General features: G+C 40.6%; 1 protein-coding gene across 1 annotated transcript in view; it reads left to right on the top strand.

Annotated features, from left to right (window-relative positions):
• sdk1a (sidekick cell adhesion molecule 1a) overlaps nt 1-16,285 on the top strand; it is a 252,960-nt gene that overhangs the window by 94,968 nt on the left and 141,707 nt on the right. Inside the window, 1 exon segment of the mRNA XM_078276505.1 lies at nt 134-281. Coding sequence (XP_078132631.1) covers nt 134-281 — 148 coding nt within the window.

Genomic DNA, 16,285 nt, shown 5'->3' with positions numbered 1-16,285 from the left:
GAATAAAATGTACAACTACTTAAATAGTTTTTATAAGGATGTAAAACCTATGTTTGTGCAAGTTGCACTTAGTGCAGTATTGATATCGATATTCATGGTCTTCGTACCATGGTATTCTCTTTTCTTCCTCCAGTTATAGGGAACTTCTCCGCTGAGGAGCAGAGAAAGACGGTGACTCAGGGCCGAGCAGCCATCATCAGCCAGCCTCCCATCGCCTCCTTCCCCCGACCCCTAGTCACATGGTACAAAGACGGACACAAGATAATCCCCAACAACCAAATGTAGGTGTCTCTTTCATTGTCTGTCTCTCTCTCTCTCTCTCTCTCTCTCTCTCTCTCTCTCTCTCTGTCTGACTTATGCAGACACAATGGTGTCACAAGTGTGTGTAACAAAATACCACTTGAGATAAAAATTTAATTTTACAGTTCTTATCCCTCAGTGGTATATTAATTAGCGTGCCGTTGAAGCACAAATGTTCTTTTTAATCCTTGCACACCAGTTGTTATGAATAATACGCCATTTAGATAACTGACCCTTTTCATTAGACATCTGTACAATAGACTTAGGGCATTATCAAGAGAAGATAAAGTGGATTTTTCATTGAATCAAATCATTTTCTCTTGTCTAATCTACAAGGTTATTAAATAATTGTAGCTGCACAGGAGATGTTCTTTTATATTAATTTTACAGATGAGATGTGAGGGTCCCTGGGTGTGTTGTGTAAGCTGTATTTCACAGTCATTTTGTTTAATGCTGTTGTCTGGCTCCTTTTGAAATGCCTGTAATTTGCATATCATTCTGTAGCTGCTACAGCTGTCCTGTCAGTGTTGTTATTTTGATTGTTCATACACTGTATTGATCATTAGTTATTACTCAGACAAAGCGGGGACATGCGAGTTTGTTGTGAAAGGTTTTTCCGAGTAATGTACTTTAGATTGAGACAATATCTTAAATGTTTAAATCAGTGAAAGTAGGTGTTGAGATATGGACCTTCAGTGATTTTGTTAGGTTGCTCTCACACTCCGAGATAACTAACTAACATTAGGAACACTAACTGCTCCCCTGTGCGCTATTTAATGAAATTGTCAGTGGCCTTGCTGTACACTTTAAATGGCCAGACAGCAACTTTTGCATTCCTTGAATGACCACCTCCAAAGTGCTTTGTGGAGTCAGGTTACATTAGCAGTTATTTATTTATTTATTTTTTTTAAAACATTTTTGTTGTTGGTTCAGACCAAGTTTGACTATGCTTTTTATTTTTGAACGGACATGGGAAATGGCTCTCCTGTTAATTTAATGGGGCTTTATTGTGGCTTAATGGCAGTGGACCAAAAACACTGCCTGTATTGGAAGTTTTTTCTGTCAGAGCATCACCACTACAGTGTCCTCTCCCTCACAAATAGGAGAGCTACTACCAGTAACAAGTAAAAACAGAAAATGAATACATAAATATCTGTCTGTCTGAAATAAAGTCTTCTACACTAATGCTATGAATGTGCACCTTCAGTTAATTAATTTAATGACCACTTGACAACGTATCAAATTAGCATCGACAGCAGAGTATAAAGAGCAGCCCAGAAAGCCTTTTTCTCCACAAACCTCATTCTTTTGAAACATTCTCAAATGGTCAGGAATTGGTTTGCAAGTGCAAGTCCAGCCTCACATAGCTGCTACAGAGTCTGTAGACTCGGATACTCGGAAGTAACTCTTTTTTAACACTCAGAGGTGAGGTAAAAAGCCGTCACTGAGAGAAGAGTACCACTATAATGCTTTAAATATGGGGATAATAATGTACACTTTCAGACAGTCTTTCCTGGAGTAAGTCAATAAATATTTTATTGTTCATATTTTATTAATCAACTCTAAATTAAAGCCTGACAGGGATGGAAAGCTTACTAGAGCTTGTAGATTAATGTTCCAAAGCAAACTACCACAACATATCTGTGTTTGCCAGGACCACCTCCTTTAAAGTTAACAGCATAGTTATGTTTGGCGCTACAGATCTGTTCTGGGAGATCCCCAACCAGAACCATTTAAAAAAATAACAGAAGTAATAATAACTAATAGTAAAAGCATGAAAAAACAATAATGAACGTTGCGTTGAAGCTGGGGTGGCTGCAGAGATTGCAGAGTAAGCACTGATGTAACAGTTGCAGCGGTAGGTGAGCAGAGGATTTAAAACACAATATGATTTGACAGTGAGCAATTGGCTGTCACAGTTTGGCAGGTGCAGTCAGCGGAGAGGTTTGGCTTAATGATTACGACACAGATGACGCTGTGGCCTGTGCTGGAGCCAGAATATGTTGTTAATGTAGCTACATTGGCTCCATTTCTCTTTGTCCTTTATCTTAATTAAGTTGGGAAAAAAAATGATAAACATCCTGCCCCAAAAATGCACAGTACATGCATTTTATTATCAAGAAAACCCATTCAATTTAGAGTGTTTCTCAGCTATTTACTGCAGACACAGTTAGTTTCTGCTGAACACCTGACTGCTTCCACTAAAGTCATAAGAAATGAACACATTTTTATGAAATACAATGTTTGTGACATTCTGGGAATAAAAAATGAGGTGATGTTTAACACAGCAAAGATTTTATACTTAATATAGGAGGCGTTTTATTTAGACCATATACCAATTTTATGCAGAGAGAGGGAGACATGTCACTTCCAATAATTTGATATAAACCATTTGCCCATCTCAATTAACTCTACCAAGTGTCCAGGACAACCTCTCCCCTCCTCGGATGGATTAGAGAGAGAAACTGACACTGAGGCACATTCAGAAGTTAGTATTTCACATGACACCTTTCTTCCCACCTCTGACAAACAGCTGACACGGCTGCACATCAGACCGGTAAATGGAAAAGGAAGGACATTTAACTCTGACAATCAGTGTTCTTGCTTAAACCTTTAGCAGTTACACACTAGCTCAGGTTTTCTAACCACATTACTTGGAGTTGCAGTACATTGGTAATTGCCACAATACATTTTAGCCAGCAATCCAGTACATAAAAGTGTGTGTGTGTGTGTGTGTGTGTGTGTGTGTGTGTGTGTGTGTGTGTGTGTGTGTGTGTGTGTGTGTGTGTGTGTGTGTGTGTGTGTGTGTGTGTGTGTGTGTGTGTGAGTGTGACAGGTTCAGTGCGAGCTACCAAACAAACGCTGGTCTTACGTGATGTTAGTAGTTGATGATAGTTAATAGAGCAGGGGGGAATATCGATATTATATAGATATCGTGATATGAGACTAAATATCGAAAATGGCCTAAGTTTAGTCCTAAGGCTGCATTACCGTGAAGTGATGTAATTTTCTGAACTTACCAGATTGTTCTATTATTTGCCTTTAACCACTTCATTTCACTTATATCATCACCACTTATTATGTCATTATATCCACATTACTGATGATTATTTATCTAAAATCTAATTTTGATTTTGATTTTGTTAAAGCACTAATTGTCAACCCTACAATATCGTCACAATATCGATATCGAGGTATTTGGTCCAGAATATCGTGATATCTGATTTTCTCCATATTGCCCAGCTCTAATAGTGAACTCTTTAGAGGTATTTATGCGGTGGGTTTTGATGTCTGCAGGTCCTGAAGGTCTGAAATGTCTTTAATTCAAGTTTACAATTATTAAACCTCAAGTTGGTGGTTTGTCTTAAAAGTAATTTCATTTGTATCTCATTTTCAACATTACCATTTCCTCTAATTCATGCTGAAAGAGGAAAATATAGTCTGAACTTGACTAAGATCTCCGCTTAAATCCACCAGTAACATTTTTCTTTCATCATTGTATTTTGCGGTTGTGCTGTTTTTGAGTTAATAATATTAATAATGACTTGAGCACCAATGTATCCACAGTATAGATGTAAACATGACAGATGTAATATCAGTGTGGGCTAAAGCTTGTATAATTCTGTTTTCTGACATCGTACACATGTATCGATAAATAAGGTTTCTTATAATGGCAGAACAGGCACACCGGCACTAACAAACATTTGGAGTTAGTGTTTAATGTTCTTTTAGTTAGACCAGACACTTTGGAGCAGACAACCCCACACCTTAATGAGATGCTTATTAATGATTGCTTGATTAATTGTTTGCAAAAGTACTCTGCAAAAAAAGAACTAAATGCAAACTATACGGCAGTTCTAACCCAAGTCTGAAATATATTCAAACTAGCTACATGAAACTTTAAAGTTGCGGTCTAAAATGACAGAAAGTCAGTTTGAAGCAGTTGATATTATCTGATTTCAATATGAAACTATTCTGCGGAATGTCTACTTAGGACACAAGTAAAATGTTGACAGAGACTAAAAGAGTCTGAGGCTGATCAGATATGATTTCTTGATTCCTATAATGGGGCCGGGTACACACTGATGTACAGTAATGTTGTTTGTTTGGGCAAAGAAGACCTGATTGGTTTGCAACTCTGAAGCAGAGAGTTTGTCTAAGATTTATGGCTTTCGCAACAGTACCTGTATCCATGGCAACAAAAGAAAAATGACAGCTGGTTCTGCCACTTGCAGTTTCTAGTTATTATGGTAATATATTTTGTGATATAGAAGTAATTTAAATGATACTATGAGATCGATAAAACCTATCTGGAAACATTTCACCCCCATATATATATATATATTTTTTTTTTTTTTTTTCTTCTTCCGCTATTGTTGTCTGTTTCTGCACTTCAAAGAACACACCCACCTGTACTGTAATATGACTAGAAGAAGTATCTGAAGTATTAATTTAATCTGGATAACAACTTCTATCTCTGCGCTGTGAGATGAATCATTCTGATTAGCTTGCACCCCACATACACACTGATGAAGATTCATGCATAACACTTCCTTTGAACCCTCATAGAAAAGACTAATTTACACCTTTCTTCACAGCTTCCCTCTTGTCTCTACAAGACATGTCTTTCTCTCCCTTTCCCCCTCTCACCTCACTGCTCCCTCCCTCACTCCTACTGTTCTGCCTCTAAATTAATCTAAATATGGCTTTGTTCTCTCCGTTGACTCTCCCTCGCTGTCTCTTTTACGGTCATTATCATGCTACAGGATATACTGTTACAGAAGCCATAAACTTCTGTTCCTGAATAAAGTGCATCCACGCACACACATACGCACTAGAGGATGGATACCCAAACCGAGCCCGTCGGGACCCGGCGGTACCCGATGGGCCGGGCCGGGTTCGGACAGATATTTAGAAATGTTGTTCTGGTTCGGGTCGGGCTCGGTCACATCAGCGCGATAAGACATTTTTAAATTTAAAACAGCTCATTATGTAGGTGCGCGCCTGTGTTAACGTGCGCTTGTTGCCCCGTGTGCACTGATGCACTCATCTGTTGACATTTCTGAATGCCTTCCTACAGTTGCTTAATAAAAGCGGCCTTTCCACACAAACAAACGTACATGTGTCATTAGTATGAGAAAAAAATGAGATTTGAACTGTGTCGGGCTCGGACACAAATATCTTAATGACTGTCGGGCTCGGGCCGGGTTCGGTTACTGCTCTGTCGGACGTGGACTGTGCTCAGACAGAAAAATGCGGCCTGATCCGCACTCTAGCACACACACACACACACACACACACACACACACACACACACACACACACACACACACACCTGTGTCTCCAGAACAATCTCAGTTGCGTCTACCTGGCTCAAACGTCTCTATGTGCCCCCATGCGTGTCAAAGCGAGCGCTCTGAATATTTGCACGGTTCTGCCTGTGTAGCAGTGTGTGGAACGCTGTGTGTGAAGCTGTGTGTATGCATTTGTGTTTGTGTGCGAGGTTACGCTGGCTGATCTTGCGGTCCGGTGAGACAGGGCCAGATGGTGCCTGGCGGTTGGCTGTCTTCGTGGTGACCGAGCCGATGATGTTGTTTATGAAGTTTATTGATCCGATATGCATCACTCCCAGAGTCCCCAGCCCCATCTAGCTGTCTGTCTTTCTGCCTCTCCCACCGCTCTTAATTTATATCCGCGTGCCTGCCCCTAACCCTTCTCTGCATATCCAACACACACACACACAATGCTTCCCCCTACCCATCACGTCCACACGCACCTCCTGTCTGTGTATAATCATTCCCATCTCCCCAGCCCTCAAAATACTGGCCAGCAAAGAACTTACAAGCTGTCACTTCACACACACTCTGCTCTAATCTAATAGAGCTCACACTCCCTGCCCCCTCCATCTCCATGCTGGTCTGCCATCACTCTAATTTGTCACCCCTCTTGCCTTACCCCTGCAAAATGTTTTTCTTCTCTTCATCCTCCCATTTTTACATGGGCTCTGAACTTCTTTTAATTTTTCTGTCCATCAGCAGTCAAAACAACTTTGGGACAGTGCTGCCACCTCACCGCCACCGCTGATATATTTTAGCTGTGACCTGCAGCCCAGGTTGAGAAGAGTGAGCTACTGCTTTTAATTAGCTCTGTGGCCTGTGGCAGATGGACGTGAAATGATTCTCATAGCCAGCAGCTTAAAGAGAACAGCCAGGGGGAAAAGAATTAGAACTACTTTCTTCTTCCATCAGGGATGCAGGAAGCCCAGATTGATCAAATAAAGACAGTGATCTATGCAGAATCATGGCAGGGCAGACAATGAATATTTCACTTTCTTGTTGCCAGGGAGTCGAGTGGTCCGGAGAGTGCAGATGTCACAGGTGGTCAATGTCAGGACAGGGCCTTATGGAAAGTAAATCTCCTCATAGACCTGGCCTAAGCAGCCATATGCTGTGGTGTGTGTGTGTGTGTGTGTGTGTGTGTGTGTGTGTGTGTGTGTGTGTGTGTGTGTGTGTGTGTGTATCTGCGTGTATCTGTGTGCATGTGTCTCAACATTCATTCATTTTAATTTGTCAAACACCACTTTAACAGAGGGAGCGATTCATTATATTGCCACTTTCCATCTCACACACACACACACACACACACACACACACACGCACAAAGAGGAGAGGTCTGAACAGAAGGAACTTTTTCGCTGTCTTGAACTGAAAACAGTTTTGTGTGTTTGAGTCTGCGAGCATGTGCAGATATGCTTGTGTGTGTGTGTGTGTGTGTGTGTATGCATTAGAAAGACAGCAAGCTCAAGAGAAAGGGAGCATAATTTTGAAGTAGACTCAAAGGATGTGTAGGCTTATATCCCACCACATGTTGAAAATACAACCAGCCGTTTGAAAGTTCTTCCATCCACAACAGCATCGCTGTGGTTCATAATGACTTAGTTTCTCACGGCAGCCTAGGGGGAGGATCAAAGTGACTGAGAGAGAGGTAAAAAGAGACATGAAAAAAGGTACAGGAAATGAATATGGAGTAAAGAGTTTAAGCTCATCTGAATCCATTGTGTCTGGAGCTTAATCTCTGGAGCCACCAGAAGCTTAGCTACTGTATGTGACTTTCTTATCAATGATATGATTTAGTTACTTTTGGGATTACAAAAACATCCCAGACATGTAGGATTTTAAGACATATGGCTGCACTAAGAACCATGTGCCAAAGTTTTCTTTACTTACTTATGTGTTGTATTCTACAATCCTGTATTTCTTGTTTAGGATTTCACTTGTATTACATAAACTGAGTGAGTACAGTTTTGAGTCTTATCCTTATCCATCGATCATTGATGTTTACATGGAACATTTAGAACTTGGTTATTCATATCCCTGTTTACAGGGCATTACAGTATCCAGGTTTCTGTTCGTTTACGTCTGTAAAGGGTCATCAGGTACAATGTGAAGAAGAAAAAAACAGCTTAATCCAAATCAAATCAAACTTTCTCAAGACATTTCCAGCAATTTTAGCAAACGTATTTCACATCAAAGCCCAGAAAAAATTGCTCTCATAGTACATAGTATGTTGTCAGTTAGTGGTCTTGCAGTAGTTAAATTATTGTAATATTTCCTACATTAGCTAGCCAAACAGCCTCGCTCTTTCAAGGCAATCTTCTTTATAAACAGACCAAACTTTAGTCTGATTTTCTTGCCAAAAAATGCCCATTTGTGTGTCTTTATTTGCTGTGTAATAGCTGCCTGTATTTGAAGCATGTGTATTAATGCCATATATTTGCTGAAAACCCTTCTGGAAAATATTAGATTCATAGAGTTTGGTCTGGTTTATAGTAAATATCTACTGTATGTGAGCCAAAGAATCTACTGTACCTTAGCAGGAAGTTCAAATTAAAGTTACATTGGCTCCATTTCTCTTTGTCCTTTATCTTAATTAAGTTGAGAAAAAAATGATAAACATCCTGCCCCAAAAATGCACAGTCCATGCATTTTATTATCAAGAACACCCATTAAATGTATAGTTTTTCTCAGCTATAGTAAATAGCGTGCTCTAAGCCAGTGGTTCCCAACCTGGGGTCCGGGGACCCCTCAGGGGGGCGGCAAAGATCACAGGGGGTGCGCAAGTCTTTATCTGGTTTGAGGTTGAGGTAAAAAAAAATATATATATTTGCACATGTTAAACAAATTATGATAATACACTAGAATATATAATGTATACAAAAGTCTGTATAAAAACTATATATTTTTGTTCTAGCTTAAAATTGTAGGTCACTTCTTGTTGACGTTCAAAGTATTGTCAAACAAAACGGAGGCTAGCTCGCCCCTCCCTCCTCCTCATCCCGTCCCCCCCCCCTCCCTTCGGCGACCTAACCCCCCAACCCCCACCCCCAAATCCTTCTTGTCGGTTATTGGCTGGAACACTGTTTATGTTTCGTGGTGCAGGTTGGCGCAGTTTGTTTTTGTTGCCGTTTGTGACATCGCTTAGAGCACCTTTAATATAGGAGGCATTTTATTTAGACCATATACCAATTTATGCAGACAGAGATTCATAGAGTCTGGTCTGGTTTATAGTAAATATCTACTGTATGGGAGCCAAAGAATCTACTGTACCTGATCAGGAAGTTCAAATGAAAGTTACATTGCCTCTTTGTCACTAATGGCAGTAAATGGCATTGGCGACAAGCTACACCGCTGTGGTGTGATATGAAAATTAGCATTTAGCATTTCACAGTAGATTTCTACATCGATTACATTTAGAAAGGAAAATAAAAGACAGGACATAAAAGCAACAGGAATTATTTAGTGACACCTGCCTGAACTGAGCCTGATGTTTTCCAATTTACCTCTCCTCCCCTTTCTATTTTGCGCTCCTCTTTTTTTCCTTCCCTTCTTCCATCCCTTTCCATAATTGAATTGCTCCTGTGGTCGCCTAATGTGGCGGCAAATAACAGAATGAAAATGCTCTACAATAAACTCTTCCATTTCCATTTCGATATCTTACCTCTCTCTTCCTTTCAACAGAAATGGTGTTGCTCTGTCTCTCTCTTCTTTGCTTCTTGTTCTCACCCTCTCTCTCACTTTGTCCTTCCTTCTTGTCAGGTAGCGTTAGTGGTTGTTGATCCCAGTTCAAAGGGAAAATGGTAATCCTGGTATTCCTCCACTCTAGACCTTTGGCTCACCTTAGTCTTTAAAGGGAAATGATGAATAGATTGTATTATACATTCAGTGTTGGCAAGGTTACTTTGGAAATGTAATAGATTAGAAGTTACCCTATTTAAAATGTAATAGAAGTGTAACTATTTCAATTCCTTAATCAAAGTAATGTAACATATTACATTTAATTACTTTTTGATTACTTTTCTAAATTTCTAATGAATGTTTTCAACTGTTAACCATTTTCAAATGTTTAAACCTGGCAGTGTTAACAATTACAGCAGTACTCATCACTACTACTAGTACTTCATCCCATACATTAAGATTATAATAACTAAGAACAGCCACCACAAAGTCAGACTTCAGCACCTCTTTTTAATACGAGAGCATTCTGAGGTCACAGATTTAAAATCATAAAAAAAGGAAAAATATCACGGCACACACAAATGCGATTAAATGTAAACTACTGGATTTGAACCTGGTAAAATATGGTGCTAATATACGTCTTCAATACACATTAGAAGCATGGTGTGTCTTCCCTACATTATTTAAAAGGACTGCTTGCAGTTACTGTAAGCTAACTTAACTTACATACCTGAAGATGTTTCCTGAGCTTGGATATTGACATTTTCAAACGTCGATAACATTTTGACCACTGGCAAATATTTTTTGCATTGCAACAGTTATGTTCGGACCCTTCTCAGTTTTTTGTATGGAATGTTGTTTTTTAATATATTTCCAGCACTGGAACGCGTTTTTATCCGTAGCCATAGTGGCAACTCTCAGACTGATTGAAAGGCAATTTAACTGTCAGACGAGTGGCGCTGCAAATTCAAACAGGGGAACCAATCCAAAGCATCAGAATAACATCAAAGCAAAAGAAGACATGCACATGAAAAACATGCAAAGCAACAAAATTAACATTATTCAACATATAGTCTAGCTTTTTACAGAAAATATTCAGATGTAACCCCCAATGTAATCTTGAACATTTTCTTAGGTAACTGCAATTTAATTACACATTTATTCCCAGTAACTGTAACTGTAAGTGGTCTTATACTTGTGCGTTGGTGTGTGCGTTTATCTAATAGCAGGGCGTGTGTGTGTGTGTGTGTGTGTGTGTGTGTGTGTGGTAGAGCAAGTGAGAGAGTGACGCGATTAGCCCTCGGAGCGAGGTCCGACTCTGGAGTCATGGTGGGGAAAACGAAGTGTGTCCCCTGTGCTTTTTGACCACAGTCGGAAATCTGTAGCAGGAAAACGTAACCCTCTCCTTGATTTCATGTCGTTAATGGAGAAGGAGAACCAGGAAATGATTAGGGGGAAATGCAACACTACCAAGCCACTGCCGAGCGATGCGCATCGCTAAATGTTTTGAGAGGTGCACATCAGGCTACGCCGTAGGGTCCGTGTCTCCACGTACGTAGCCACGGCGTAGATTTAACGCAGAAGCATAAACGACTCTTAACAGTGAGGAGGGTCAGGGTTATAACGCCCACGGTGTACACTTGTATGATTATGATTCAACGTTACTAGTCAAGTGGTAGCAAAAAACAGCTGATGAATGAACCAGTGATAGTGAACCATGAAGGAAGCAGCTAATTGTATTCCATTGACTCAGTGGTACCTAAAGCCACCATCAACCAGCCCCTTGTGTTATATTAATGCAGGGCTGTTTTTTAATGATGATAATGACAATGCCCACTTAGTATATTTTTAATGTAATAATCCCCCCCCCCCCACATTTCTGTCAAAATGTCTTGTCAGTTGCTAATACCCCTTTTGCTGAGCTAGCTGTTGGCGTGGGAAGTTTGTGAAAACATGTTCCCTTTTTGGAGTCGCCTCACAGCAGAAGAGTTTCACCAGTAGAGCATGGCGTGAATGGAGGTTAAAAAACCCTGACTTGGTGTGTGTGTGTGTGTGTGTGTGTGTGTTGTTGTCTGTTTACATACAGCATATTCGTGCACACATGCATAATGTATTCAGTTTAGATTACTAATCATCTCTCTACATTTGTAATCAACCGTGTAAATAATTGGAGAAATGATTTTCTAACCTCAGATTTAGGACTACTTCCCTTCCGCTTTACAGTTCACGTCTACTTCTCTTTATGTCTAATTTAGGTCCAATGTCTCTACTCATACATTTTATCTGCTTTCAAAAGAATGTTTTTTTGTAAAAAATAAATTGGCCAGAGGCGACTTATTCTACCACAACGCTATTATTCATGAATTTTGCAGTACAGAAATCAGATGACTTGTTACATTTTTAATGTTATCACTGTACTGCATAGGGAGTGGGGGAGCGACACGTGGCAAAGGGAGATAGCGAATAAGATGTTGCTTTAATTGCATTGCATTTTCTGGTAATATCATTCATTGTCAAGGTGGAGTGAGATAGAATTGCATTATGAAGACAGCACTTTAGGGCCTGCTGTCGGACTATGACTATTCATTGCTTATTGTGCCTAAAGCAATTTGTTGTAGCTTTGTTTAAAATTGTTGATGTGTTTTCTGTCTGTAGGCTATAAGTAGACCCACACGTATGCCACAAGGTAAAAACACCATTTTTTTTTATAAATAACATTTTCTTTCCTATCTTGGTGCAGAAATGGGTGGATATTTTAGAGTCGATAGCACCATTATTTTAGACCCGCAGTCAGATATTTTGTTGTTTGCTGAGATAACAGCCTACATGTCTGGCGGATATATCAGGTGAATTTGAGATCCCTCGCATTGGTCCTTAACTCGTGTCCCCTGAAACAGCTAAGGTAAAAAGAAAACTTTTTTTAAAGTTGAAAGTAGAAAAGACGCTATCTCTGAGGCTGTACTTAATGACTCTCCCAAATGACTGAGGCTTACTCTGCTTCACACACTCGAGGGAGGGAGACAAGCAGCAGGAGAGAGAGGAGGAGGAACAAAAAGCTCACTAAACTGCAGGAGTGAGACACAGATCATTGCATCACAGTTGCAAAATATGTTACTATTAACTACCATGATTATATTTTCCTTAAACATATTTGAATTATCTTCGACTAGCATAGTTGTTTGTGTTCCTGTAGCAGTAAACAAATACTCAATGTACTCTAACAAGTCCTATTACGCCATTGTTTACATCCACTAAGACCCCTGGCCCTGGTATTAAAATCTGTATCTGGATATCTGGATAAGCCGAAACATATGCTAATGCAAGGTGTAAACCCATGTGGCACACATTATCATCGACGTTTGACTGAATTCACAGTAGCTCATATTTTGATCTCAGGCAGAGTCATCTACAGTAGATGTATGCAGTTCATACAGTGTGTTCAGATTTGTGAAAAAGTACCACTCAGGATGTAGAACCGCCATGACTCACTCTGAAGTTTGCCGTGCAGGGTACAGTACTACTGTGGCATTCACAGCAGCTGCAAACAACTTGTCATTTATTTCACCTCTTGCAAGAGACAGTTAACACAGGCTGTCCTATATCATGTCAAATGTCCCCATACCGATCAAGTTTGTTTTCAGCCATACTAGTAGTCAGTGGTGGAATGTAACTAAGTACATTTACTCAAGTACTGTACTTAAGTACACATTTGAGGTACTTTGCTTGAGTCTTTTCTTTTCATGCCACATTCTACTTCTCCTCCACTACATTTTTAAGAGCGAAATATTGTACTTTTTACTCCTACTACTACTACTACATTATCCGACAGCTTTAGTTACTAGTTACTTTACAGATTAAAATGTTTGCGCACAAAACACATGTAGGATTTTTCTGCATTGAGTACTTTTACTTTTAATACCGGTACTTGAAGTACTTTTTTCTGATGATACTTACATGCTTTTATTTCAGGGCGTTTTCACACCTGAAAGTCCGAACCAAGGTTCATGTTTTTGTTACTTTATATACATTTGATCCGGTAAGTTTTGGTTTCACACTGCAGTTATGCAAGCGCACTAAAGATCTAAACGTGACAAAACTACGTCCTGCCATTATCACATACGTGAGCTGCGTCTCCAGATACTTATAATTGATTGGTTTGGAGACGGGCTTCCCCGTCCTCTCGTATCCTCTCTCTGTGTCTGAGTTTTTTCAACTGACTGCTGCTCTCCCTTACTGCCGCGGCTCTTTTTGTTTTGTTGTGATGTTGAGAAGCAAGACACGGGAACTTTCTTTCTGGAGCGTTTATTCAGAGACAAACGGAAACCTACACTGTACATTTACTACCACTTAACAAATAAACTGCTGATGTATTCTCTGCTCTGATAGGGGACAGCTGTCTGCTCTGAGTGTATTCACCATCATTCACTCTCTCATGTAGCCTACACACTAAGCACCGAGCTATTCCTTAAAGGAGCTTCCCCGGTCTTGTAACACAAGGAGAGCCTGCCAGAGCTTCTTGTATTTGGTCCGAAAGTCCGAACCATCCAAAAAATGCTTTCACACTGTAAACGAACCGGACCATGGTTCAGTTTGGTCCAGACCGAGAGCACCTCTTTTTATCGGACCAAAATTGGACTTAACCTTTTTAGTTTGATCCAAAACCAAAATTACAGGTGTGAAACCTCCTCCGGACCACGTTTTTTTGTTTTTATTGTGTGTGATCCATCTGGTGTTGGTGAGTAGGAGGCTATTCAGCGGCGATCGGTGTGGTAGTTTCCTTAGCCGGGCTAGCAGGCCCGGCCGGCGTCCTTGCTTCTGCTTCCTCCCCGCCCTCCTCACTTACCGTGGCCGACAACAATCCAATGAGCGCCCGCTGGTTTGGTGGATGTCCTCCAGAAAAAAATAACACTATTAACAAGTAACAACTACATAAATGTTGTTGAGTTGGTATGCCAACCAGCTTCAAACTTTAGCAGTTCTTTTGCAGAAAAATGACCATATTTGCCTTCTCTGGCAAGAAACACACCTCTCCTGACTTATGGCATGTCCTGCACAGGAGAAAACTCTCTCAGATGGTGTCCAAGAGGCCTGGACACACAGGTATGAGTTTGAAAGGGCAGACAATTTGGGGATTCTGTCCCGCTTCCCCCACCACCAGGCTACACGGTCTTGTCCTGAACGCTAGACTAGCAGAGCAAGTGTAATATGTTTACTAGTGAGCACGTTCAGTGAATGGTTAACATGCCTTTACGTCCGTTTTGGTGAGCCCAGAGGGAAAATATGGCATTTTAAAAGTAGCCTACATTTACGATAGCTTGCTAACGGTAGACTACAGAGAAAGTGTGATATTTTTACGTCCGTTTCGGCGCGTGTACAAAAAGCCGTCTATCAGCTGTGATTGTAGAGTTTTTGTACAGATTGTAGAGATTGTAGAGTTCACACCGCAAGCGGGCACGTGCGCCACTCGGCGTAAAAGGGAGAAATAAAAAAGAGTCTGCCGCTGTCCGGAGCGACAGAGGGAAAATATTTCAGTCGGAACTGAAATTTGAGTTCTAATCCGGTCCGAATACTACCGTTTGCGTAGTGGAACCGGGTTTAGGTACCCAACCCTAGTGTGTGGGCATGGCCTATTTAGCATTATATGCTAAATTATGCATTTTCTCAAGTTACTGGGCGCTGGAACAAGCTAGAGACATGAAAATTGTCACCATAACTGATGCTGATGTGCTCATGCTCCCCAAAGAATATGATGCAATTCGGCCTGATGGTAACGCTATAACTTAGGCCAAAAGTTTTAAAGGCCATGCTCCTCACACGGTGAGTCCGATTGACATGAAATTCCTCACACAAGTCTAGCTCAATGTGCTCTATAAAAAAGCCTCTTGGACCATAAACGCCCACGATGATGGTATTTAGCTAATTTGCATAATGTGAAAAACAGTTAAATCAATAGAACTTTGCCAATTTTGATTCTATCAAGACCAAAATTGGTATATGGCCTTGCTGGACTGATATACACGTGTCTACTATAAATGAGCAAGATTCGTCATAAAACATGCAAGCAGGGAATTGCCTGTAACTCAACAATCCTGTCAAAAATGTATGGCGACATTAACCACCACGACTTGAACGTACTTACCAAGTTTCGTTAAAATCCGATAAAGGGGGGTGAAATCTCGGGACTTGCTGCATCTATTGTAGGGATGAAACAGGTTTGTGGTTGGTTTCACCACTTTTTCTATAGAGCATTAAACCATCTGAATTGGTTTTGCTCAGCTTTGTGAAGCTACAAACCTGCTTAACTCTGCTTGTGGTTTTGACTTTGGCGATTAAGGCATCTGCTCAATGCTGCTTGCTGCTTTGACTTTTGGAGATTGGGTTGCTTTCCAAGCCTGCTGTAGCTCAGGTGGTAGAGCATTTGCCTAATAATCAGAAAGTTGGTGGTTTGATCCCTGGACCTGCAGTCTGATCTCAAAGTCTATGAATGTGAGTGAAAGGTACCTGTGTAAGTGCTTTGAGAAGCTGAAAAAAGGGTTTGAACCCAGGAATTGCCACTAGTGGCTGTATTTCTTGTGTGTGTATGCCTGCAGGATTTGGTTTTAGTGATTCTCTGTTAATCTATTTCTGTCTGCCAGAGAGCAGCTGCTTCTGCCTGGATTGATCACTCAAAGACAGACAGAAAACAGAGAGAGAGAGAAGTGTGTGTGTGTGTGTGTGTGTGTGTGTGTGTGTGTGTGTGTGTGTGTGCACCAGCCTCTGTAGCTCGTGCTGATGATGATTAATTCTATGGATATGTATCTTTGAAAGGTGCAGTGTCTTTCGTCCTCATGCCGGATCCCATACTTTCCCTCTTTCTCCACTTCTCTTCATCTTCTTTTTCTCTACTCGTGTCTCCCTGCCTCTATCTTATATCATCTCAGGAATCATTATACCCCCATTAATGTCTGAACCAACACACTCCCACCGGTCAG

The sequence above is a fragment of the Sander vitreus genome, chromosome 2 (assembly GCF_031162955.1).
Source record: "Sander vitreus isolate 19-12246 chromosome 2, sanVit1, whole genome shotgun sequence".
NCBI classification, from domain to species: Eukaryota; Metazoa; Chordata; class Actinopteri; order Perciformes; family Percidae; genus Sander; species Sander vitreus.
This window is presented reverse-complemented; position numbering and strand designations above follow the sequence as displayed.